Source organism: Eutrema salsugineum, unplaced genomic scaffold (genome assembly GCF_000478725.1).
Source record: "Eutrema salsugineum unplaced genomic scaffold, Eutsalg1_0 scaffold_12, whole genome shotgun sequence".
In the NCBI taxonomy this organism is placed as follows: Eukaryota; Viridiplantae; Streptophyta; class Magnoliopsida; order Brassicales; family Brassicaceae; genus Eutrema; species Eutrema salsugineum.
The window spans coordinates 6550701-6575489 of record NW_006256895.1 but is presented as its reverse complement, the minus strand read 5'-3'; the positions used below and the strand labels follow the sequence as shown (position 1 = coordinate 6575489).

The 24789-nt window shown below is 43.7% G+C and overlaps 1 protein-coding gene across 1 annotated transcript; it reads left to right on the top strand.

Moving 5' to 3' along the window:
* The first annotated feature begins 343 nt into the window (after nucleotides 1-343).
* Nucleotides 344-961, top strand: LOC112089152. The gene has a single exon (XM_024160129.1). It carries the CDS (start codon nucleotides 344-346, stop codon nucleotides 959-961), a length of 618 nt encoding a protein of 205 aa, XP_024015897.1.
* Nucleotides 962-24789: the final 23828 nt, after the last annotated feature.

Here is a 24789-nt window from a genome sequence, read left to right as displayed (position 1 = left end):
AAGGATCATCTATACAGGAGATGTCTAGCTGAGGAAGAAGTCCAGCCAGTCCTACAAGAATGTCATGGTTCAGTTTATGGTGGACATTTGGGAGCTTTTAAAACGGTGGCCTAGGTATTGCAGTCAGGTTTCTGGTGGCCTACTATGTTCATGGATGCCTAAGGAGTGGTTTATAGTTGTGGTTCATGTCAAAGGCAGGACAACATATCAAAGAGGAGTGAGATGCCTCAAAACCCAATCTTGGATTTCATGGGGCTATTCATCAGATCTTAGGGGAACCAATACATCTTGGTGGCTGTTGATTATGTCTCCAAGTGGGTGGAGGCAATTGCTTGCCCAATCAATGATTCAAAAGGTGGTGTGCAAGCTCTTCAAGAGTGTTATCTTTCCCAGGTTTGGGATCCCAAGAGTGGTGATCAGTGATGGAGGTAGCCACTTCATTAACAAGACCTTGGAAAGGCTGTTGAGGAAACATGGAGTCAAGCACAAGGTAGCAAGTCCTTACCACCTTCAGACTAGTGGTCAAGTGGAAGTATCCAATAGACAAATCAAGGCCATTTTGGAGAGAACAGTGGGCAACTCAAGGAAGGATTGGAGCAAGAAGTTAGATGATGCTCTTTGGGCCTATAGGACTGCTTTCAAGACACCTATTGGCACATCTCCCTTCAACCTTCCCTATGGAAAGAGCTGCCACTTACCAGTGGAGCTTGAGTACAAGGCTCTTTGGGCTGTTAAGATGTTGAACTTTGACATTAAGACAGCCCAAGAGAAGAGGCTTCTTCAGATACATGAGCTGGACGAGATAAGACTCAATGCTTTTGAGAGTGCAAGGATTTACAAAGAGAAGACCAAGATCTTGCATGATCAGAAGATTCTTAAAAGAGAGTTCAAGGAAGGAGACCTTGTTCTCTTGTTTAACTCCAGGCTCAAGCTCTTCCATGGCAAGTTAAGATCAAGATAGTCAGGACCATTCAGAGTTCTAGAGGTTAAAAACTTTGGAGCATTGGTCCTGGAGGGTAAGGATGGCAAGGGCTTTGTGGTGAATGGACAAAGAGTTAAGCATTACCCGGTTTCAGAGAAGAGAGATGAGGCTTCTACAGTTCCTCTTGATGATCCCCGAACCTGTTAAACAGGTTTTCAAGGTCAAACTTAGTGACATTGAACGAAGTGCTCTTGGGAGACGCCCGAAGCTTATCCTTGTACACTCTTCTTTTTAATCATTTCTTTCTTTCTTTTTATGTTTTAGGATGTTTTGATGGGTTTTCTGAAGTGTCCTCAGGTCCCAGGTGACTTTTGGAAGCTATGGTTCAAGGGCAAAGTGGAATGGAGCTTGTGAAAAAACTGAGAATGGACTTAAGGCATAAAAACTTGAGAGACGCCTGGTGTGCTACTTGGGTGTGAGACATGGTTAGGCCAGGTACCAACTCGCACATGAACTCGCAAAAGAGACCTACTTGGGTGTGCGGGTCATTCATCTAGCAGCAAGGGGTTTGAGCAAGAAAAATGTTAAGTGTTGATGAGGTGCGAGTTGGGTCTGCGAGATGGATCAATGTGAGACCAAGCTGCACATGTACTCGCAGAACGTACCTACCTGGTTCTGCGAGTCGTCTCAGTATCATCCCAGGCCGCACCCCAAGAAGGAGAGGGCAAGGCGTTCAATGCTTGATCAGTGCGACTCAGGCCTACGAGTTAGACAAGGGAAGACCAGTATTCGCTGAATGAACTGGCCTGGTCATGCGAGATGGTCAAGGAGCAGCCTAAGCCGCACACTAGAAGAAAGAGCTAAGACGTTTAAGTGCTGCTATGTGCGCATCAGGCCTGCAAGTTGGACCAAGAGATCCTAAGCCGCACGTATATTCACATTTTAGACCGAGTTGGGTCTGCGAGATGGATAAAAGGGGAGTTTATGTCGCACACAAGGAAGAAGCAAATGGGTCTTGAGTTGATGTTCTCTGTGCGAGATAGTTGTGCGTGATGGGAAGAAGAAGACCCAAGGCGTACAAGAACTCGCGGTTTAGACCGTGTTGGGAGTGCGCGTCAGCTCGAGATCAGGTCAGGTCGCACCAAAATAAAAGAGACCAGAACGTGCAAGAAGGTGCTTAGTGCGACATAGTCTTGCGAGATGGACCAAAACAGGACCAGGCTGCACAAGAACGAGCACTATAGACATACATGTTCCTGCGGTTCAGTTCAAAGACAAGCCTATGTCGCACACCAAGGAGAGGCCAGAGTTTTTAAGGAGGAGTTTTGTGCGAGTTGGGCGTGCGGGACAGTCAACCATGTCTATTAAGGTGGCCCACCGTGTGTGAAGGCTCTGAGGCGTGACCAGGATGTTTTTCACTGCTGTCATGAGCTCCTGGACCGCGGTGGTTGGTCTATGAAGCCCAAACTTCATTCTTCCTCTTGCTTCATTCGCGAGACTGCAGAACATGTCTTCAGTACATTGGAAATAACTTATGATCCAACCTTTGGATTGCGTCCAATCTAATTGCATTAGAAATCTGGTTGTATCCTCTATCGTGTGTCCAAATTTGAGCTTGATCAGACGGTGAGAAGATCTTCATCAGATGTGAAACTTCTGACAGTTTGAAATTGGCCAAAAGTGGATTTTTCTCCAATTTGCAGTGCTTTTGCCTAAGAAACCTGAAAAGTCTTTTAAAACTCCACAACATGGAAACACTTATAAAACCTTCAAAACTGATTGAAAACACCTGCATAAGATACTGAAAGTGATCCATAAAAATGGTCAAAATCAGGTGTTATCAACTCCCCCAGACTTAAACCTTTGTTTGTCGTCAATCAAAACCAAAGATCTGAACCCGGAAAAGAGGTTTGAAAATCTCTGGAACTAACAAAATCTCAGAGACCATGATTCTAAACCAAAATTAGTCATTATGCTCAGATCAGGTATAGTCTAGAAAATTTTCACCAAAATACAGGCATAACTAGTCTGTTGATCCGTCATGTGAAAGTCTAGACACTTAAACCTATCTTCCAGTTAACTACCTCTTAACATTTATTCAAAAGTTCAAGTGGTTCTCATCAAAGGGATTTAGTAAGGCAATCAAGGCTAGGTATTCAAAATGGCTCTTTTAGGGTTGAGGTTCTTAGTATTTAGGGTTACCTTTTTCTAGAGAGACTAGACATTATACAAAACAGCAAGAGAGGATGGAGCTGTTGATATCCACAGTTTCCAGTCACATTCTTCTTGCTGTAAGATTCTGAATCTCCTTTCTTCAGGTTCTCCTCATGACTCCCCCAGACTTAGATTTTTGTCCAGGTTTTAAAACCAATCCTCACAGATGAATACTTGTAGCCTTTGCTTCCAATGATTTCGGGCATCCTAGACTCTTTAGGCTTTTGGTTTCCTTTCCTTTCATTTTTTTTTTTTTTTTTGGAAAAGGGAAACCGCCTTTTGACATAGAGGCTTAGGAGCACGAAATTTACCTTTAAGAATGAGCTTTTTGAGGCACCATTAAGCTTGATAGGATTGGTGATACTCCTCTTTCCCAAATTTCTTCAGTCCTTCTCTTGAGTGACTGAAAACCATGTTGTTCCTCCCTCTATGGCGTTTTTTCACATATTTGTAGATATAATCTAAAGAGAGAATGCATGAGGTTTGAACATAAAGGTTTGGGTAAAGGGTGTGGTACCAGCTAAAGATGAACTGGCCATCTAGGACAACAAAGAGTGGTAACAATAAGGTGAAGATGTCCTAGATGTGTATCATGATGCCTGCTGAAACCAATGATGAGAAAATTAGATGTCAAGATTATGTTCAAGTGAAATGAGCTAGTATATCCTGGCAGAAAAGATATCCATGAATAAAAATCCTCTGGTGGGAGTTCGTAGTGCAAGTACTCTAGCTACCGCCTAATCTAGTACTAACCACAAAAGAAACTAGCATGTTAAGTCTAGAAGCACATGGGTCCTATTCATCATAGTTTTTTTTTTTGGTGTTCCTGTTTTTGAAATCAGTGTTCATGTTTTTGAAAACCTTTGAAAACCTTTTACGAAAGACCTTTTATGAAATAAAATCTCAAAACAAACAAACTTTCGTTAGTAACGGATGAACATCCTCCCCCAGACTTAAATCACACTGTCTCCAGTGTGAAAAAGTTGGTGAGAAGATGGTAAATAAAAACTAAATAATCTAAAGAAAAGAAAAGAAAATGATGTAGAACCGTGGGTATGATGAGGTGATGGATGGACGCATATGTCTCATGGCTGCTGTCTATCTCTGTGGTAGAGGAATCATCGTCATACATGTGGTTCTTCTTCAGTAACTTCTTCATGCGACTGTTGATCTTCTCTTGCTGATCAAGCTTCATTTTCAAAGTTTCAAAGATGCATCATTCCCAGAGGATGTTCTAATCTGAGAAGAACTGGCTCGGGATGAAGGTGGTGCAGGCTGAAGTCTCCTGCTGTTTGCAGCTACCTCTCTCTTGGATTTTGCAGCCAGAAATTGCTTCATGGTCATAGGGAAGAGTGGCAAAGATGGTAGGAAGTCGCTAGTCTCTGGTTTCCATCCTGGGTCTGAACCATCTCGGAGACGGGGCATTGAATCCGATGGTTGAAGGACCCTGTACTCGGTGGCACTGGTGCAGAACTTGTAAGCAAATCCAATTTGGTCCATCTTGGCCCTGGTGATAGTCCTGACAATCAGATGTAAGCATCTCATGCTTAACCTTCACTAGGTTGTGTGAGCCAAAACTCGCACAATCAGAAATTTGTTTAAGGAAAACTAAGGGATCGGAAACTTCTAGGGTTTATCGTCAAAAACAGTAAGATCGAAAGAAAGTTTTTCTTGCTGTAAAAGTGTTTAGCTCTTATTGCTTAGGGTTGCAAAAGTTACAGAATGAATGGTATACATCATCTATTTATACTAATTCTCCGAACCGCCTAGCCGAGAGTCTCGGGAGAGATTTTCGGAATATTTCCTTATCGCCTCGTGCGGCTCACCGACTTTGTATTTCGCCTAGGGTTTTTATGGGCTCCGTCTCTCAAGGCCTTAGTTCAGCCCATCTGAACTTTTCCACGGCTCGGCCCATCTAACTTCTCCACGGCTCGGCCCACTTGCCATTTTAGTCGAGACATGATCCGGTCCACCTCACCGAGGCGCGGCTCGGCCCAGGCATGTTGGAGAGGGGCTTGGCCCATTTCTTATGATTCGGCTCGGCCCATCTATCTTTCTTCGCGGCTCTCCCTACTGGTCTATCTTCACGGCTCTCCCACTTGGTGATCGCGGCTCTCCCACTTGTCTTGGTGAGAACGGCTCTCCCACTTGTCTTGGTGAGAACGGCTCTCCCACTGGTCTTGGTGAGAACGGCTCTCCCACTTGTCTTTCTTCCATACTTAGTCATTTTTAGATGGTTTTATCTGCTTGGGGTGAAAACCGACCCCAACAGTTAGCCCCCCAGCTCGTCAGTTTCGGAGGCGAGAGTGACGAGGTCCGTTACTCCTGACCGTAGGATAAATCATCGAGTCAACTATTATGACGTAAGCCCAGATGAGGTGTTTTGGGAATGAAGACGCCGAGGCGTTCCCAAGGAGTGCCGAGGGTGCCGAGGTGTTTCGAAAAAGTACCGAAGATGCCCAGGCAAGTTAAGGATGAGGCGATTTTGTTTAGTAATCATGAGCCGAGGCGATTTCGTTTAGTAAAGATGAGCCGAGGCTAGGCGATTTGAGAAGGTTATGCCAAGCCGAATAAATGGCAAGGAGTTTCGAGAGAAAGTTCGTGCCGAGCTGTTTTGTTAACGACGAGGCGTTTTGAGAGAAAGTCCGTGCCGAGCCGTTTCGTTAACGACGAGGCATTTTGAGAGAAAGAGTTAATGCCGAGCCGTTTTGTTAACGACGAGGTGTTTCAAGAGAGAGTTTGTGCCGAGCCGTTTTGTTAACGACGAGGCGTTTCAAGAGAGAGTTAATGCCGAGCCGTTTCGTTAACGACGAGGCGTTTCAAGAGAGAGTTAATGCCGAGCCGTTTTGTTAACGACGAGGCGTTTCAAGAGAGAGAGAGAGCTAATGCCGAGCCGTTTCGTTAACGACGAGACGTTTCAAGAGAGAGTTAATGCCGAGCTATTTTGGCAGAAGTTGTGCCGAGGCGTTCTGGCGTAGGCGACACCGAACCGCGTTCCAGGGTGTCGGCGAGGCGTTTTTGTTAGTAACGCCGAGCCGTGTTTCGCGGTGCGACGAGGAGTCTACGTTAATGACGCCGAGCCATGTATCAAGGTAGCGACGAGGCGTCTGTGTAAATAATGCCGAGCCGTGTTTCAGGGTTATGACGAGGCATTTTTTCTAAGAAAGTTGCCGAGCCGTGTTTTCAAGATAACGACGAGGCGTTTACGTCAGTAATGCCGAGCCGTGTTTCAAGGTAACGACGAGGCGTTTATGTGTCAGTAATGCCGAGTCGTATTTCAAGGTAACGACGAGGCGTTTATGTTCAGTAATGCCGAGCCGTGTTTCAAGGTAACGACGAGGCATTTGTTCTAAGAGAGTTGCCGAGCCATTTCGCGTCAACGATAACGACGAGGCGTTGTTATGAAATTGTCGAGCCGTGACGACAAAGCACGGCTCGGTTCACACAGCTTGATGAGATATCCTTGGGAAAGAGTGTAAGCGAGGCGATTTGATAACGGGGATAGGCGAACTGTTTTTCCCGGAGTTTTTTTTTAAATGACGAGGTGTTTTTGTCAAAACGTCGAGCCGAATAAACGACGAACCGTTTTGCAAAAACTGTGCCGAGCCGAATAAGCGACAAGGCGTTTTGCAAAAACTGTGCCGTTCTTAATGTAAGACGCCCATAGTGCGGCGGTGCGTAGAAAGACTAATACTAAAGCTTTTCCAGAAAATACAATGCCGAGGCGTGTTAGATATTGTCGGGGGAGAGTGTTACGCCGATGCACATGATCTAGATACGGCTTGTTACTGGATTAAGTCAGGAGATGCCAAACCGACAAGGTCAAAAGATGCATAGACGACAAGGCAAGACAGTGCCTATAAGATGAGCAGAGACGATGGCTAGGAGACAAGGCAAGGGGATGCATAGGCGACGAGGCAGGAGGACGCCTAGCCAACGAGCCGAGATGATGGCTAGGCGATAATGCAAGAGGATGCCTAGCTGCCGAGCCGAGTTAATGGCTAAGTGACAAGGCAAGAGGATGCCTAGGCGACGAGGTAAGATGATGCCTAGGCAACAAGCCAAGATGACGCCTAGCCGACGAGCCGAGATGATGGCTAGGCGACAATGCAAGAGGATGCCTAGCTGCCGAGCCGAGTTAACGACTAGGCGACAAGGCAAGAGGATGCCTAGCTGCCGAGCCGAGTAACGGCTAGGTGACAAGGCAAGAGGATGCCTAGGCGACGAGGTACGATGATGCCTAGGCAACAAGCCAAGATGACTCCTAGCCGACGAGCCAAGATGATGGCTAGGCGACAATGCAAGAGGATGCCTAGCTGCCGAGCCGAGTTAACGGCTAGGCGACAAGGCAAGAGGATGCCTAGCTGCCGAGCCGAGTTAACGGCTAGGTGACAAGGCAAGAGGATGCCTAGCTGCCAAGCCGAGTTAACAGCTAGGCGACAAGGTAAGAGGATGCCTAGGCGACAAGGTAAGATGATGCCTAGGCGACGAGCTGATGATGGCTAGGTGATGATACAAGATGACGCTTAGGCGACAAGCCGATGACGGCTAGGTGATGATACAAGATGACGCTTAGGCGACAAGCCGATGATGGCTAGGTGATGAAGAAAGAGGATGCCTAGGTGACGAGGTAAGATGATGCCTAGGCGACGAGCCGATGATCGCTAGGCGATGATACAAGATGACACCTAGCCGACGAGGCAAGATGATGCCTAGGCGAAAAAGGTAAGATGATGCCTAGGCGTTAAGCCGAGATAATGCCTAGGCAATGACCCAAAATAATGCCTAGGCAACAAGCCGAGATAATGCCTAGGCGACAAGGCGAGGTGATGCCTAGGCAATGAGTACAGTAAAATGATGCCTAGGTGACGATCGAAGATAATGCATAGGCGACGAGGAGTTTTTGTTTAGATGACGCCGAGCCGTGTTTAGCGATAACGACAAGGCGATTTTCATTGGCAATGCCGAGCCGTGTTTAATAATAACGACTAGGCGATTTTTATTGGCAATGCCGAGCCGTGTTTAATGATAACGGCGAGGCGTTTTCATTATATGATGCCGAGCCATGTATAACGACAAAGCGTTTTCATTATATGATGCCGAGCCGTGTATAACTACGAGGCGTTTTGTTTTTTATTAACCAAAGATGATTTCGGGCCGTTCATTGAGATTTATCCATTCTATCACTGAGAGAGGTCCTCATTGAGGTGAGCTGTTTTAGATTGTTTTGAGAAAGAATCTCCGACTAACGCCAAAGTATTTTTCAATTAAGTTATGTGTTTAAGAGGCCTTGTTCTCTTTGAGAGACTGATCATTCGTGAGGAAGAGTCGGGCGTTGCAGCCAAAGTGTTTAGCTTAAAGCCTTTTTTTTTTCTTGCCGAGGCGTTAGCCCAGGGTTTCTCATTGATGAGGCAAAAGTTCAAGAGGATATAGTGTTCTCTTTGGAATATGACTATAGACCGGCGTTCCCGAGAGGGTGAGTGCGTTTTGCCGGGTTTAAGAGTTCACTTCGGTTTTAGAGAAAGCGATGTAGTCTCGACTTATAATCTCGTGTGCGATAGTGAACTGTGGCGACCGATACGTTTTTAGTCTGAAATTTGTATAGCGCGCTTAATTTTTATCCAAAGAGGATGTAACTTGCACCCTCGTCCTAGGAAAGGTGGTAAAAAGTCCTTTAGAGAACTTTGTATTTGTTGCCTCGTTGTGGCCAGCAACGAGACGAGGCGTACGGTGTTTGGATACCAAAGTAGAACTTTGCCGAAGCAATGCAAGATCAATGAAAATAAAGTGCTTTGTAAAACAAGTAATATGTTTAGCCGACGTAAAAACAAGTGAATGAAAGACTAGCCGAAGTGAAAGCAAGTGAATGAAAACTAGCCGAAGTGAAAGCAAGTGAACGAAAATATGAAGTGAAATAAATCTAGACATACCTGACTTGACGAGCTAAAAATTTAAGATATGGTGTAAGTATGGTGTATACGTACCTACTCCTCCTCCCTTTTTAGGAGGGGGGACAACTGAACCCGTCCGAGGACGGGCTGCCTACGTACCCTTTGCAGGGATCAAGCCGTCCCGTAGTTCATGCTGCTCGTGGTGCATCCTTAGTGATAGTATTTCTTCAGATCCGGAGTTAAAATCGAGCTCCGGATTGCTGCTTTCGTTGCTTCGTATTGCTCGTCTAAATTCTTCATTTCTTCCTCATTCACGATAAAGTCTGATGATCGATGCAGAGCATCCTGAACTGTTTGCGGCGTGTTCAGAGCCATCTCCATTTGAAACTCTGATTTGTATCATAGGGATCGTTTTAGGGCTTCAAGGGCGGCCTTGTCACTTATTCCTTCTACTTTGCACACAACAGCTTTGAACCTTTCCATGTAATCCCGAAGCGGTTCGTTAGGTCCTTGAGATAACGTCCATAGATCGGCGTCGGAGGTGCCTCGGTCCATGAACATCGAGTACTGCTTCAAGAACAAGGCGGAGAGCTGCTGGAAGCTGTTGATCGAATTAGGTTCTTGCCTAGAGAACCATTCTAGTGCGGCCCCTTTGAGATGCTCTACAAACAGCAGACAATAACCGGCGTCTTTTTCTTGCTTGGTCAGGTTGGCAGAGTTCCTCGTGTAGGTTCATCCCATTGCTATGCGGAACGCCGTGATATGAGCTTTTGGGTCGGTGGTTCCTTCATAGAAAGGGATCCTAACTTTTCCGGGCTCGGGGATCATAGCCTCTGTGATCCTCGTCGTGAACGGGGTTCTTTTGGTTTCCTCGAGCATTCGATCAATCTCCGGCGCGGCACTTGTCGCATTATGCACTTGAGATTTCATGGCGCGTATCTCTGCCACTGTCCGAGCCATTGAGGCTCGGAACTCTTCGATCTCCAAGGTTTGCGCACGGGTCATTCTCCTAGGTGGGCGAGGTCGCTCCTGGTCTTCTCTCCTCGGCTCGTCTTTAAACTCTGCCTGCTCGACCCATAGGAGATTTTCCTCTTCCTCGGTTGGGTCGTTATCGCGAATCGGGTCGGCGACATAGTCAACTTGAATGCCATTTAGTGCCGAGGCGAGCCCTTCTTGGCTTATTCGCCGAGCCGAGCCATTTTGTTGCGAGTTCGTGGTTCCATCATTCTGTTGGGCGTCCACGTCGATCGCGTCATTCTCCTCTTCGCCGGCCCGTCGCCTTGAGTTCCGACGGAGTGGAAGCGGCTCGGTCATTAACTCAGGTTTCCGCGGGAGTCTGTTCGCCGAGGAGACGAAACATTGGTGAAGCCAAGGGGTTTCTCGCGCCGCTCCCCGAGGCTTCTGCAGGCGTTGAGAAATCGAAGCGTCTCCGGATTCCATCCATCGGGTCGGAGATTCCGGCTCTCCAAGTTGGGTGTCGTCGCTCGGCCGTCATCGCGTCGAGCCTCTCTGTAATCGCCTCGTTTCTTTTGTCCTGCTCGTCGATCTTCTTCATCAACGCAGTCATCATGTTTCGCATCTCCTCTTGGATTTCGGTCGTCGCCGTCGTTGTGCCTGATGCTGGAGCGTCCTTTTCCGCACCGTTATCATTGTTGTTGTTGTTGTTGTTATCGTCGAGGGTGTTGCTCGCCATGTTCTTCGGATCTTAAAGTCTTGTCGATTTAGAGTAAGAAAGTTTCAATCTCCCCACAGACAGCGCCAAATTGTGTGAGCCAAAACTCGCACAACCAGAAATTTGTTTAAGGAAAACTAAGGGATCGGAAACTTCTAGGGTTTATCGTCAAAAACAGTAAGATCGAAAGAAAGTTTTTCTTGCTGTAAAAGTGTTTAGCTCTTATTGCTTAGGGTTGCAAAAGTTACAGAATGAATTGTATACATCATCTATTTATACTAATTCTCCGAACCGCCTAGCCGAGAATCTCGGGAGAGATTTTCGGAATATTTCCTTATCGCCTCGTGCGGCTCACCGCCTTTGTATTTTGCCTAGGGTTTTTATGGGCTCCGTTTCTCAAGGCCTTAGTTCAGCCCATCTGAACTTTTCTACGGCTCGGCCCATCTAACTTCTCCACGGCTCGGCCCACTTGCCATTTTAGTCGAGACATGATCCGGTCCACCTCACCGAGGCTCGGCTCGGCCCAGGCATGTTGGAGAGGGGCTCGGCCCATTTCTTATGATTCGGCTCGGCCCATCTATCTTTCTTCGCGGCTCTCCCTACTGGTATATCTTCACGGCTCTCCCACTTGGTGATCGCGGCTCTCCCACTTGTCTTGGTGAGAACGGCTCTCCCACTTGTCTTGGTGAGAACGGCTCTCCCACTGGTCTTGGTGAGAACGGCTCTCCCACTTGTCTTTCTTCCATTCTTAGTCATTTTGAGATGGTTTTATCTGCTTGGGGTGAAAACCGACCCCAACATAGGTTCCTTGCAATGATACAAGCAAAGCAAGGAAGGTGGAGAAGGGTTCATCATCACTCAGCTGTGTCTCGTTTAAAGGTCAAGTTGTGAGACAAGTTCATCTTCAAACGGCCATAACTTTCAGCTCACTGCTCCAAATCTTATGATTCCAAGTGTTCTGGAAAGTTTACTTTCTCCTCTACAAACTTGATGAAGTGTAAGACCTCCGTCTCAGACAATCTTTGAAACGTGTCGCCAGGTGAAGGTTGGGCTGGCCGCGGGTGGGAAGATGGGTTGGCCGCAGGTCAAGAGGTCGTGGCCGCGGGTCAAAGGTCATAGCCGCGGTACAGGTCAGGCTGGCCGCGGGTCAGGTCCTCTGGGCTGCGGTAAAACACATTTTTTTTTGTGTTTTATGAAAACCTGAAACTATGGAAAGGAAAACTTTATTGGAAAAAAAAGGAAAACTAAAAGAAAACATACCTACAAAGGAATTGTCTCCTCTAGGATCAAAGACTAGTCTTGTAACTTCTCTAGGATATTGATGTGGTCGTGTGTGAGGGTGTCAAGTTTTACCCTAAATGAAATCAATAGCCGCAAGTGCACAGCTGATCGATTGTAGTACTTAGGGATCGAATCCACAAGGAAGGAGGATCTTTCCTGCAAAAGCCTTCGAAAGAAATATAAAGTAAGGAAGTCTTGAACCAGGCGAGTTTTGGTGGTGTGTTTAAAACGTAAAAACGAATCCTAAAGAGAAAATATGGGAATTAATATGACCTAATAACTAAAGTTAACGAAAACGGGTAAAAACGAGACAAAACGGCTAGACCTAATTGCTAAGTAAAAATTGATTGAAAGAGTAAAGATAATAAACAAAAGGTTGAATGAAAATCGGTGTAAATCAATAAGAAATGAAAGCGCTGGGGTTCAGAGATGTTTTCTCAGGGGTATGAACGATTCAAAACATTGCTAGAGAGTAATTTTGATAAGATCTTAGCTTAAACTTTTCGACCTAGAGTCACGGACGTATGAATACGCCACTGTCGTGATCATAGGTTTCCACTCTGGCCCTAGAAAAGAAGAGGTGCATTATGTTTAAGACTCGTCAGCATTCACAAATAGCCCATAGGTAGGTTTCCACTCCTATGTTTGTTTTGCTCTCCCAAACTAGATCTGACACCGGATGAACACTTTCGTATCACCAAGCATCTGGATCAGATTGTAGTTCATGACGCTACTCTCATGCAGTAAAAACGAATTCAGAAGAAAAAGTTCTAAGATTCAGCTCAATAGCCAATGGAATCCTCACCGAACATATATATATCCCCATCGAAAATCCCTTAGACCCAACAATAAAACTACTCAGACATAATAAACGAAATCAAAAACATAGTATTAAAAAGTAGTACAAAAATCGAAATTGAAAAAGAAAGAACAAGGGCTCAAGAGATAGATCTCTCTTTCCCTAAAACCTAAACCTTGAAAAGTATTCTAAAACAATAAGAGCATATGAGGTGATACGAATTAGGGTTCCTAAAACATGTATTTATAGTGCTCAAAACATCTCTGGGGTCTAGGGTTCCGGAATCAAAGCTGAGAAAATGATATGGGCTTCAGAAATGGGCCTTCGGATTCGGAGTTGGCTTGCCGCGGTCGGGATGTGCGTGACCGCGGGGAATGGATGGCTGGCCGCGGTCGGGGAAACGCTTGCAGGCTGGTTTACGAGACATCTTGCTCTTCGCGTATCTTTTGATTGAACCGTTGGATTGCCAAGCTGTAAAGTGTGCTGGAAAGCTGGTACTACCATCTTTAAGATCTCCAAATTTGAGCTGGATCAGACGGTGAGAAGGCCTTCAATCGGGGGTGAACTTCTGACGGTTTGACTCTGAGCTGAAATCTGGTCTTCTATCCATTTTGTTAAGCTTTTCCCTAAGTTTCCTGAAAAGAGTCTTGGAACTACAAATAATAGAAAAACGTGATAAAAGTACTTGAAAGCAATTAAAAACATAGAAAAAGTATTTCAAAACGATCCATAAAAGTGGTCAAAATACGGTGTTATCAGATATGAGTCCTCAATGCTTTCTCCTTGTGACAAGTCTTGAGTAAAAAGTCTTGAAGGCCATTTATGCTGCACTTTGGCTCCATTTGAGTCTTGATCACGTCCGATATGAGCAAAGATCAAGTGTGCACCAAAAGAAATCTTGTTGCACATTGAACTTCTTTGGTTGATGTTTTGATGAAGTGTGAAGGTTGGACCTTCTTCTAGGACGTTTTCATGGACCTTTGTAGCTACTCCAGGATCAAAAACTGGTTCTTCTACACTGCTTATGGTCAGGCAAAGAGAGTTCTTTGAATCCTTCCTCATCTCCATTAGATGGAAATCACTAGGAACAAGACAATCTTCCACTTGAAGAGGCAAACTGGGTGTGAAACCTAATAGAGCTGCAGAAGAAAGACAACCAACGTGAATATAAATCATAGATGAATCAGTTTTTGAAATACATGTTCCCTCTGCAGTAAGCTTTGGTATTTGAATCACATCAGATTTGATATCACAAAGAGAATTATGAACTTCTATTCCTTGCTCTTCTTCAGGAGCTTTAGTTATTTCTTCTAGAGTTGCAATAATCTTAAGATGTTGCTCTTCTACAGACTTCACACGCTCAGAAAGATCATTAAACTTCTGGTTGAGTTCAATGTAGGTGGAATCAAGCTTCATACCAATGGCAGCAATAGCGTTAGCATGAGATTTTGGCATCTGCTTCGTCATAGCATCAACTCGGTTAAGCTGGAGACTTAATTGACTAAGTTGATTACTTAATCGATGAGTCTCATCATCCTGGTCCAGAATTTGATGAGGAGAAAGGTGAGATGGTCGGTGGTTCACCATAGGAGGCAGATACACTTCATCTCGGCAGTTTGATTCGCCATAGGTGTGAGAGTTTTGAGCAACACGCAGGTTATACAGGTTACTGTGGTCGTAATCTCCTTGACCCACGTCCGTCTTGAGTTTGTGAGACAAAATTACATCAACGTTACAGGCAAGTGTTCTAACAAGACACCTAACTTTGTCTAGTAACTCAGACTTTGATTTCTCTCGGAGACTGCACGAAGACGGTCGATAATGAGCAACACACAGGTTGTGATACCCTGGCCCAATCATATCCTCTTGCTCCATGGGTGAATACATGTTCCAGAAAACTGAAACAAAGAAAACAAAACGAAAATTTAAAAGAAAAAGGGTGTCCAAGAGTCGGATTTACTAACCTATGAAGTTTGGCAGAAGCAAGAACGATACTCTCCCCGGCAACGGTGCCAAAAACTTGGTGCGAGCTAGGGTTACTGTCGCAAAATAGTTTTAAATTTATAAACCTTAGTATTTGCAAGTGCACAGCAGTGCGTTGTAGTACTTAGGAAGTCGATCCACAGGGAGAGTTGTCTTTTTCTGCAGAAACTTCAAACTGAATCAGTAATCGAAATCAAAGACCAATGGGGTTTTTTTATGGGGTTTTGGTGTCACTGAAAACGCAAAATAAAACAAGACTAAGAATCTACTAAAACGAATGTTGGGCTGACAAAGATATCTTAGTGGATATTCGATTCATGCTAGGGTTCTAAAGCTCATAGGTGGTGATTCAGACTTCTCCGGTTTACTCTAATCGAGTATGGTGGCATTTCCAATCAGCTTCCGGGCGATTTATCTTCATCTATCTTCTGAGATCGGAATGGAACTGGAATAGAAATATGTATGATTAACCAACTCTCGCCACCTTAATCAACTAATCACTTACCTTGGCAATTAACTCTCGCTCTCATGCCGCGAATAAGATCATGCATTAGACACTTAATTCGTTTTGCTCACATCTTCTCTACAGGTAGCTTTCGCCTCCTGTAGCGACTATTTTCTTCTGAATCTTCGTTCTGGAAATCTGATACAACACTCTCGTGGCTCTGATTCCTAGATTCAGTAGTTAGATCGTGAGTTTAAGCACATGCATGAAGAACAACTTAGAAGAGATGAGATCTAAAATATGGCTAAGAAATCAACAGCAATCCTAATCGAATATGGAGTCCCCTCTGATGGATCCATTAAACCCAGCAACTAAATTACTCTGACCAAATTAAAGAAAGCATAAGCATAGAAATAGATAGCATAAACTGCATAGATGAAAAGAAACAACAAGGGTTCAAGAGAAGAATCTCTATCTCCCTAACATAAACCTAAGAAACAAAAGTTGGGTGCCTCCCTAACAAGGGGAAAATAGGACACACGAAATAGGGTTTCTAGAATACATATTTATAGGTCTCCAAGTGTTTCTGGTCGTCCTTAGGGCTTCTTTTGCAAAAAATGAGTTGGACTTCAAAACAGGCTATTGGGCCGTTTATTGGCTTGTCGCAGAATGAGGCTTCTCCAAGTCTGTTAAATGCTGGCCCACCATGTGTGAAGGCTATGAGGCGTGGCCAGGATGTTGTTCACCGCTGTCACTAGCTCCTGGACCGCGGCGGTTGGTCTATGATGCCCAAACTTCATTCTTCCTCTTGTTTCATTCGCGAGACTGCAGAACATGTCTTCAGTACATTGGAAATAACTTATGATCCAACCGCTGGATTGCGTCCAATCCAAATGAATTAGAAAGCCGGTTGTCTCCTCTATCTTGTGCCAAATCTGAGCTTGATCAGACGGTGAGAAGATCTTCATCGGATGTGAAACTTCTGACGGTCCGTAACTGGCCAAAAATGGATTTTTCTCCAATTTGCATTGCTTTTGCCTAAGAAACCTGAAAAATCTTTTAAAACTCCAAAACATGGAAAACACTTGTAAAACCTTCCAAACTGATTGAAAACACCTGTATAAGATACTGAAAGTGATACATAAAAATTGTCAAAATCAGGTGTTATCACCCACACTACTCCTTCCTCAAGAGAAAACGAGTTTGCTCTCTTAAACCCATTCTCTCCATTGTTTCCTTCATATCTCTCTCATTACTTCACCAAAATCGCTGATTCAAAGTGCTCTGAGCTCGTTTTTTGAGTCGATAATCTCATTCTGTTAGCATTTCGAACTCATTGCATCATAATACCAAGGTATTCACTCTGTTAAAACTCATCTCTTTCCATGTCTTAAAATGGTGATTTTTGAGCTTCATTGTGTGGAATCGATTTTAATAGGTCGTTAGAGACCTTGGGATTATTTTCATAAATGCTAGGGTGCTAGATTATCATGGAAAACAGAGTTCTTTCTTGGTGATTCCTTGTTATAGGATTTTAAAATTTCTTGCAAAGAAATTACATAAAAAATCGATTTTTGTTGAGAATAATGTGAACTTGTTTCTTGCTGAGTCTCTGCTTTACACTTTTGTTTAGCAATGCTGTGAATTCATTAGACTTATTCTTGGCTTGAGAAACTTGTTCATTCTCTTCAGAAATCGATTTTTGCAAGAATTTTTCAAGAATTGTGGAACTGTGTGGAACTCAATCTTGTTCTCACTAGTTTTCGAGAAATTTTGGGCAGATGACTGATAGGACCAAGGCCATTGCTCGCATGAAGAAGGGTTATGCATCAAAGGACAAGAGCTTGGTCTCAGAATCCTCAAAGCTAAAAGGAAATGGAAAAAGCACCAAAAAGGGTACAAAGCAAGGAAAAGGTGAACAAGCGCCAAAAAGAACAAGGAACAAGGAGAAAGCTTTGGTGGTTGCTTCTGGCTCCAAGAAGAAAGGAAAACAATTGGCTGTGGTTTCTGATGGTGGGCAGACCGAGAGTGGTTCAAGCAGCTCAGCTGGGGGTTCTCAAGGTGCCATTCAAGAAGCGGCCAAGAAGGCCAAGAAAAGCAAACCAGAGACACATGACTATTTGGCCAAGTTTCAGCAGCTTGGGATCCAGCAAGGGCGGTTCCCTGATGTGGAATTTTTATAGAATATTGGTATCTATGAAGATGTCAAGACTTTACTTGGAAACATTGGTATTTAATCTCTCTTGGAGCTGAGGGAAATCGCTTATGAAGAGGAGTCTCAAGAGTTTTTGGCTTCTTTTGATGCCTTTATGTTTTTGTCAAGTGATCCAAGAATGATTCAAGGGCAGGGTCTTGGATATATAAAGTTTGAGGTTAAAGGAAAGGTCTACACGGTCACATTCAAGGAGTTGGCTCAGATATTTGGGTTCTCTGCACCTGAAAACACACCTCTCTCCAACCAGATTGGTCTTTACAAGGAACAACTTCAAACTTTGTGGGGAGCAATTGCATTTGGGAAGTGTAGAGCTGGTGTAACTAAGACTTCTTGGATCAGAAGCCCAGTGTTGAGATATGTTCACAAGATCCTTGCTCTTAGCCTTTATTTTAAGCTTGATGTTGGGAGAGTTCATAAAAGTGATCTGAACCTCCTTGGTGTGGGACTGAAACCCTTGATGCCAACTTATGAGATTGGGACGCCTTATGAATGATATTCTCACACACCTTGGCTTGCCTCTCAACTAGCAAGAGATTTGATGACCTACAAAGAGACCATTTGGGATTCAAAGAAGAAGGATGTGAAGCTGAGCCATGGTTGGGTTGTGACAAAGATTCTGAAGGCAAAGGGATACAGGTTTAAGGAGATTAAGGCAAGGTTTGATCTGATTATTGAAGCAGATCTATGCAAGATTTGGCGCCAAGCTGGCTTACAACTTCAAGAAACTCATAGATGAGCCACTCCAAGTCCTTCCCAATCCCTCCCTCACCACAGTCCAAGAGAAGCGCAATATCCACTTCTATTTTCTAAAGTAAGAGCTCTACAATGTTCAAACTGACCCACCAGTTCTCAAGTACAAGAAATCTTGCAAAGAAAGAGCTTCCAAGAGAAAGAAAGCAGCTGCTGAAGCTGGTGCTGCTAATGCTGCTGGTGCTGAAAATGATGGTATGCTTCCACCTCTGAAACGCTATGGAGGGAACAGATACCACTTTGATGATTACAATTTGGAAGAGCCAGGCACCTCAAGGTTTAGAGCTCAGCAAAATATTTGTATCCTTCAGCAATGGTGCAAGTACTAGGACAAAACGATACACAAGATGGCTAAGTGTATCAAGGAGATGAAAAAGAGAATCAAGAAGCTTGAGAACCCTTGCAAGTAAGGATCTCCACCACCAGTTTCACCAAGACACCGAGAAGAGGTTGGAGAGAGCTCCACCACTTGCACAGCATTGGTACCATACGGCAAAGCAGATTGGGTGGACCCTGAAGCCGTTTTTGAGGAGCCAAGCCTGCACTCTTGGGAGACACCATCTGGTTACACATCAAATCCATCATACTCTTTGGGGCCAGACTTTCAAAGCTAGTAGGTACCACTCCAACTGTAACACCCCCGATTCGATCTACGAATAGAAAGACCCCAGAGTGCCACAGAAATGATAATGGAGACAGTCCGGCCATAGTAATCCACTACTTAAGCTAGACCGTTCCCGAAATCATGCCTCTCGACCAAGACCTAAGACTTTTCAACCCGTTTCTTAGTCTTGAGTTGTTTCAGCTTGGACTAACTTATATCATTAGCACAAGCCTGATTTTTTATTAAAACATAATTTATATAAATACGAGTTTAAAACATCGTTGTACAAAATGATTATTATAGTTTTGGCCATGGCCTATTACCCAAAAGATATTACATACGTACTTTTCAACCGTGTTTTACAGAAACTAAGCCAAACCTACTCCGGCCACCTATCGTCCCGCCTCTCCGAGCTATTCTCGACTAAAGGTCACCTGCAAAACAAATGAGTCATGAGTATTCTAGCAATACTCAGTGAGCTCCGGGGGTCTAAAACACACATTAGATCCCACGCATCACATAGTCTCAATAACAAGAAAATGCAACAACAAGCATGCCTTTCGCACACGCGGAAGAGATCTAATAAACCTAGCATAGCTTCTATATGCCAACAATTCACCCCTAATGCGAGGCCTCTAGATGCATCGGACACTTCCCCCTACTTTGCAACCATCCCGCACATCACCACACAGGATCAGATTGGAGACTTCACCCCGAGCTAGTGACTTCAATGCACATCACATGTCCTCAGACCACCATCTGGGCGGTACTCTTGCCAAGGGAGCTACCCTCTGACCCTCCGAGTCTTCCTCCCTGGCATGGACTCTTTCCATCAAGGTTGGGTTTTTGGAACGTGCCGACTACATCCTATCTAAGAACATATAAATTATCTCTAATTTATATTTCTAGTGACAACACTCGATTTTGACCTGTTTTCACAACTGATTTCAAATGTTTTTTCAAAGTTTTTACTTAGTTTTAGGAAATTTTATTATGATTTCTATGTATTTGTAGTTTCAAGGCTCTTTTCAGGACACTTAGAGAAAATGATGGCAAAATGGAAGAAATCCACTTTTTCAGCTCAGAGTCAGACCGTCATAGGCTTGGTAACAAATGGAGGCCTTCCCACCGTCCGATCCAGCTCAAATTTGGAGAAAATCATGAGGAGACAACCAGCTTTCCATACCACTTTACATCACAAATATCCAACGGTGAAATCAAAAGATACATAGAGAACAAGTTGACCCAGTTCACCAGTCCCGGAAGACTCTCACCCGCGGGAAACACATGTTTTACCTAGACTGGAAGACTCTCACCCCTGGTGGGCCTTAGTACGAGCCACAAGGATCAACATTAAAACCCACTTCGCCATTTCTATTCAGAGAAGCCCTAAATGAGACCTGGAAGACCTTAGGCCCTATAAATACATTGTTTATCAGCCCTAAACAGGTGTGTGCTCCTGTAATGAGATTTTGAGCCACCAAACTCTGTTTTTCTAGGGTTAGGAGATGGAGATGGGGATTGTTCCCAAGATCCATTGTTCTTTCTCCTTTCCATTTCATTAACTTTTCTGTTTCGTTCTTTTGCATTCTTCTATGTCTTTTATCATTCATTGCATCATGTAGATTAGTCCCAGAGAGTCAAGTTGTTTGAAGATATCGACAAGCATATATATTGATTAGGATTTCTATTGTTCTAGACAATATTCTGGCTCTCATCTCTTCTAAGTTGTTCATAAAGCATGAAAGTAGATTCATGACTTATTGTCGGAGCCTAGGTTCGATTAGAGACACAAGAGTGTTGTATCAGATCATCCGTACCTAGCTTAAGAAGAACATAGTCGCTATAGGAGTCGAAAGCTACATGTAGAGAAGATGTGAGCAGACGAATTCAATGTCTAATGCATGATCTTAAGTTTAGCATGAGAGCGAGAGTTAATTGCTAGATCTACGTGATTAGTTGATTAAGGTGACGAGAGTTGGTTAATCATACATATGTCTATTCTAGTTCCATGCAGATTCCCAGAAACAGATGAAGATAAATCGCCTGGAAGTTAATTGGAAATTGCATCATACATCGATTAGAGTAAACCGGACAAGTCTAAATCGCCACCTATGAGTTTAAGAGTCTTTAGTTTGAGTCGATATGCTTTAGATGTTCTTTTAACAATTCATCCTAAATTGCATTTTATTTCTTGTGCATATTAGATTAGGTTTAGTTTAGGATTCTTAACCAAAAACCCCAAAACTTTTATTGGTTTATGACTTTGCTTACTTCCCAGTTTATTGTTTATCGCAGATTAGACATCCTCCCTGTGGATCGACACCCTAAGTCCTACAACGTACATCTGTGCACTTGCAGACACTAGTGTTTAATAAATTTAAAAATTTTGGAGGACCAACGGGCTTGTTAAAAAACAACCCTAGGCCCGTAAGCCCATCACTTCAATGCAACAAACAACACATAAACCAGACCGCAGTACCCGAAGGTCACTCCCAGTCTCTAACCGATGTAAACGGATCCGCCATTTTCATTCATATTTCCAGATGGTTTCTCACTTAAACCTTGGAAATCAACACTCATAACCTTCATACGTTTTCATATAAATAACTAGCTTAAAATAGCACCTTCGTGCCCATTTCATCCAGACCTGCATGACTAACCGTTAACACGCAACCATAACTCACCTTTCCCGCCGACTTGCTCCTACTCCTTTAGATCTAAACACGCGAATCTAAATAAGAATCGAGTCTAGGATAAGGTTTAAACAGAAAGGTTCTATCCTACGGCATACCGACCGCTCGCCTGACTTTAGCCGCGCACTTGCTTCCCGATCAACACTTGCACCACAGCTTTTTCTCACTTCTTTCTCTCTCTTAATCTTTTCCTAAGTTTTGAAATGAGCAAAGAAGGGAAATGGGTGCAGTATTTATATGATCCTAAGGTGCTGGGTAGGTATTACCTAACCACCTCATTTTTCATCAAAAATGAGTGGTGTCTAGGGTGGTGATGTGTTCCTTGACACACGACCATTTCCTCACCTCTTATTCCTTTTAATATGGACGTGGCCCTCTTTACCAGCAGGCGTCTTACTTAACCCATCTAGAAGCTTACTTTCGGCCAACCTTTGCTTCTCAGTCGGATCGCGCATGCTCGCTCGGCCAATTTCCAATACGCTCGGACTTTACTTATTCTCTCGGCTAAAATGTCTATTTTGGATCATTTTTCTCGATTAAACCTTTTCTCGGCTAATTTTCCTGACCGTCGGACGCGCTACTCTCACTGCCGGGTCATTATCTTTTCCCCTCCTTATTAGAATTCGTCCCAAATTCTCCTAAGGTTGAGATGGCCCTCCGAGTTCAATGACAGTCTCACCTTCGAAGAATTCTGGTTCCGAATGTTCTCCTCTGAACCACTCTTCATCCTCCCACGTTTCCACCATTCTATTATGTCTTCCCAAGAATACTTGGATTTTCGGGATCGTATCTCTTAAGCTTCCTTTCTCGCCTAATTCCTATCCTAATAGGTCCTTCTGGATAGGTGAGATTAGGTCTCAGATTTCTGATGGGCTCCGTCTCTATCGCGTACGGGTTCGGAATGTGTTTTCTTGGCATAGACACGTGAAACACTGGATGAAAGTGCATATCTTCGGGTATCTCCAACCTGTATGCCACCTCTCCCACCTTCACCAATACGCGATACGGTCCAATGTACCTCGTCGCCAGCTTGCTAACTTTTCCAAAACAATCTTTTCCTTTTTGAGCTGCGACTTTAAGATATACGAGTTCGCCCAACTCAAAGTTTACTTCCCTCCGGTTTTGACCAGCATACTTCTTCTGTCTATCTTGGGCCTTCTTCATGTTACTTTGTACTTCCTGTATGACCTTTATGGTATGATCTACCATCTCTGGTCCAAATACCCTCCTTTCTCCTACTTCCGTCCAACATAGCGAAGTACGACAAGGCCTCCCATAGAGTGCTTGAAATGGGGACATGCCAATACTCGCGTGGAAGCTGTTATTATAGGAAAATTCTACCAACGGTATATAATCTTCCCAAATACCAGCCCATTTCACAATACACGCTCTAAGCATGTCTTCTAGTGTGCGAACGTTCTTTCTGTCTGTCCATCTGTTTCAGGATTAAACACTGTACTCATATTCAACTCCGTTTCCAATGCTCCTTCCAAAGCTTTCCAAAACTTTGCTGTGAATCTTGGATCCCTATCCGAGATTATCTTGGCTGGAATTCCGTGGTGTTTCACAATCCGATTAATGTAGATTTCGGCCAGAATCTCTACATTATCTGTATCCCGAATTGCCAACAGGTGTGCTACCTTTGTCAACCGGTCGACGATAATCCAAATTTAGTTATTATTTCTTCCCTTTCCCACTGGTAATCCTCCAATGAAATCCATTGCGATCGAGTCCTATTTCCATTCTGGTATAGGTAGACTCTGCAATAGGCTGCTCGGTACTTGGTGCTCGGCCTTTATGCGCTGACAGATTTGACACTGTTCAACCCATCTTGCTACGGAACTTTTTATACCTGGCCAATGGTAGTACTTTCGAATGTCGCGGTACCTCTTAGTACTTCCCAGATGAATCCTCAGCAACGATTCATAAGCTGTTTTTAAAATTTCTTCCCGTAAACCGCCTTCATTAGGGACTGTTATCCTACCTTTAAGTAGAAGTGTTCCATCCTCAGCTATATGGTGCTCAGAAACGTCCATTCTCTCTGGATCTTGAATCTCTTCCATGATTCTACACATCTCATCATCCCGTTGTTGTGCTTCCTGGATCCTTTGAATCAAACCCGCCTGGTTTATTGCCTGGAACCCTAATGGTTCACTTGATTCTCCTTTTATCGCTGCGAGACTAACATTCCTAAATTATTGACTAAGAGTTTCCAACTCTTTCCCCATGTCCACCTGGACTTTTTGTCTACTTAATGCGTCAACAACTGCATTTGCTTTTCCTAGACGATATTGGATTCGTACGTCATAGTCCGTGATGAATTCCATCCATCTCCTTTGACGTAGATTCAATTCAGCTTCGGTGAACAAGTACTTTAGACTTTATGGTCTGTAAATACTTGCACCTCCTCTCCGTATAGATATGATCTCCATATCCCCAAAGCAAACACTACGGCCGCCGTCTCTACATCATTTGGGGCTAATTGGGAGCAATTGGGACAAAAGCCATGGAGAGACCATCACCTTATGTGCATCAGACTCGGACAAGTATTATGGAGCCGAGTTTTATATGCTTTCTTGTTTCTTGTCACCAAAAAACCTTTCTTGTCTCACTTGACTTAAGAATTTTTCACATAAACTAGTGCCTAACTACCACACATTTGGATTGATACCCTTTATGCTGCAACAGCAAAGGGATTCATAACCCTTTAAGAACCTAAAAATTCTTACTTATCAATTTAGAAGTTTTGTGTTTGCTAATCATGTTTGTTCTTTTCTTATTTTCCTTTTCACTTTGAGTCTCATTTTGCATTCATCTAAGTGCCTTAAAAAACCAAAAATGTTTTTTGAAAAATCTGAAAAATTTTCACAAAAAAAATGTTCATGTAGCTGCATTCACATTTTAGGATTTAGTCTAGCTTACATCAGATAGGTTGCATCTTGCTGGGAGTAATGATAGTTTTTCCTTGAGAGTATATCACTTTGAGAATTTGGACCAAATATGCTTGTGAAATGATTTCTGTACTTGAAAAGCTTGAAATGATCTGAATCTGAGAAGCAAGTTTGAATTGAACTCAACTCTAATAAGTGAAAACCTTGAACTTGACTTGAAACTATCATTTGGTGCATTGTTTGAATAAGCTTGTGGATAGCAATATACATATTTGAGCTAGAATCCTTTTTTTACCATCCTCTTCCTTAGCACAAATAGCTCAATCTGCATGATAGATCAGTTTTCCTCACCCTGAACCGATCTTTCTTTCAAGTCAATCGTTTGCGTGTGATTGAGAGGCCACCTTGGACCAAACTTAGCAGAAA

Coding starts and splice junctions, on each gene's coding strand:
- LOC112089152 (XM_024160129.1), top strand. CDS start 344: ATGATTCAAAAGGTGGTGTGCAAGCTCTTCAAGAGTGTTATCTTTCCC.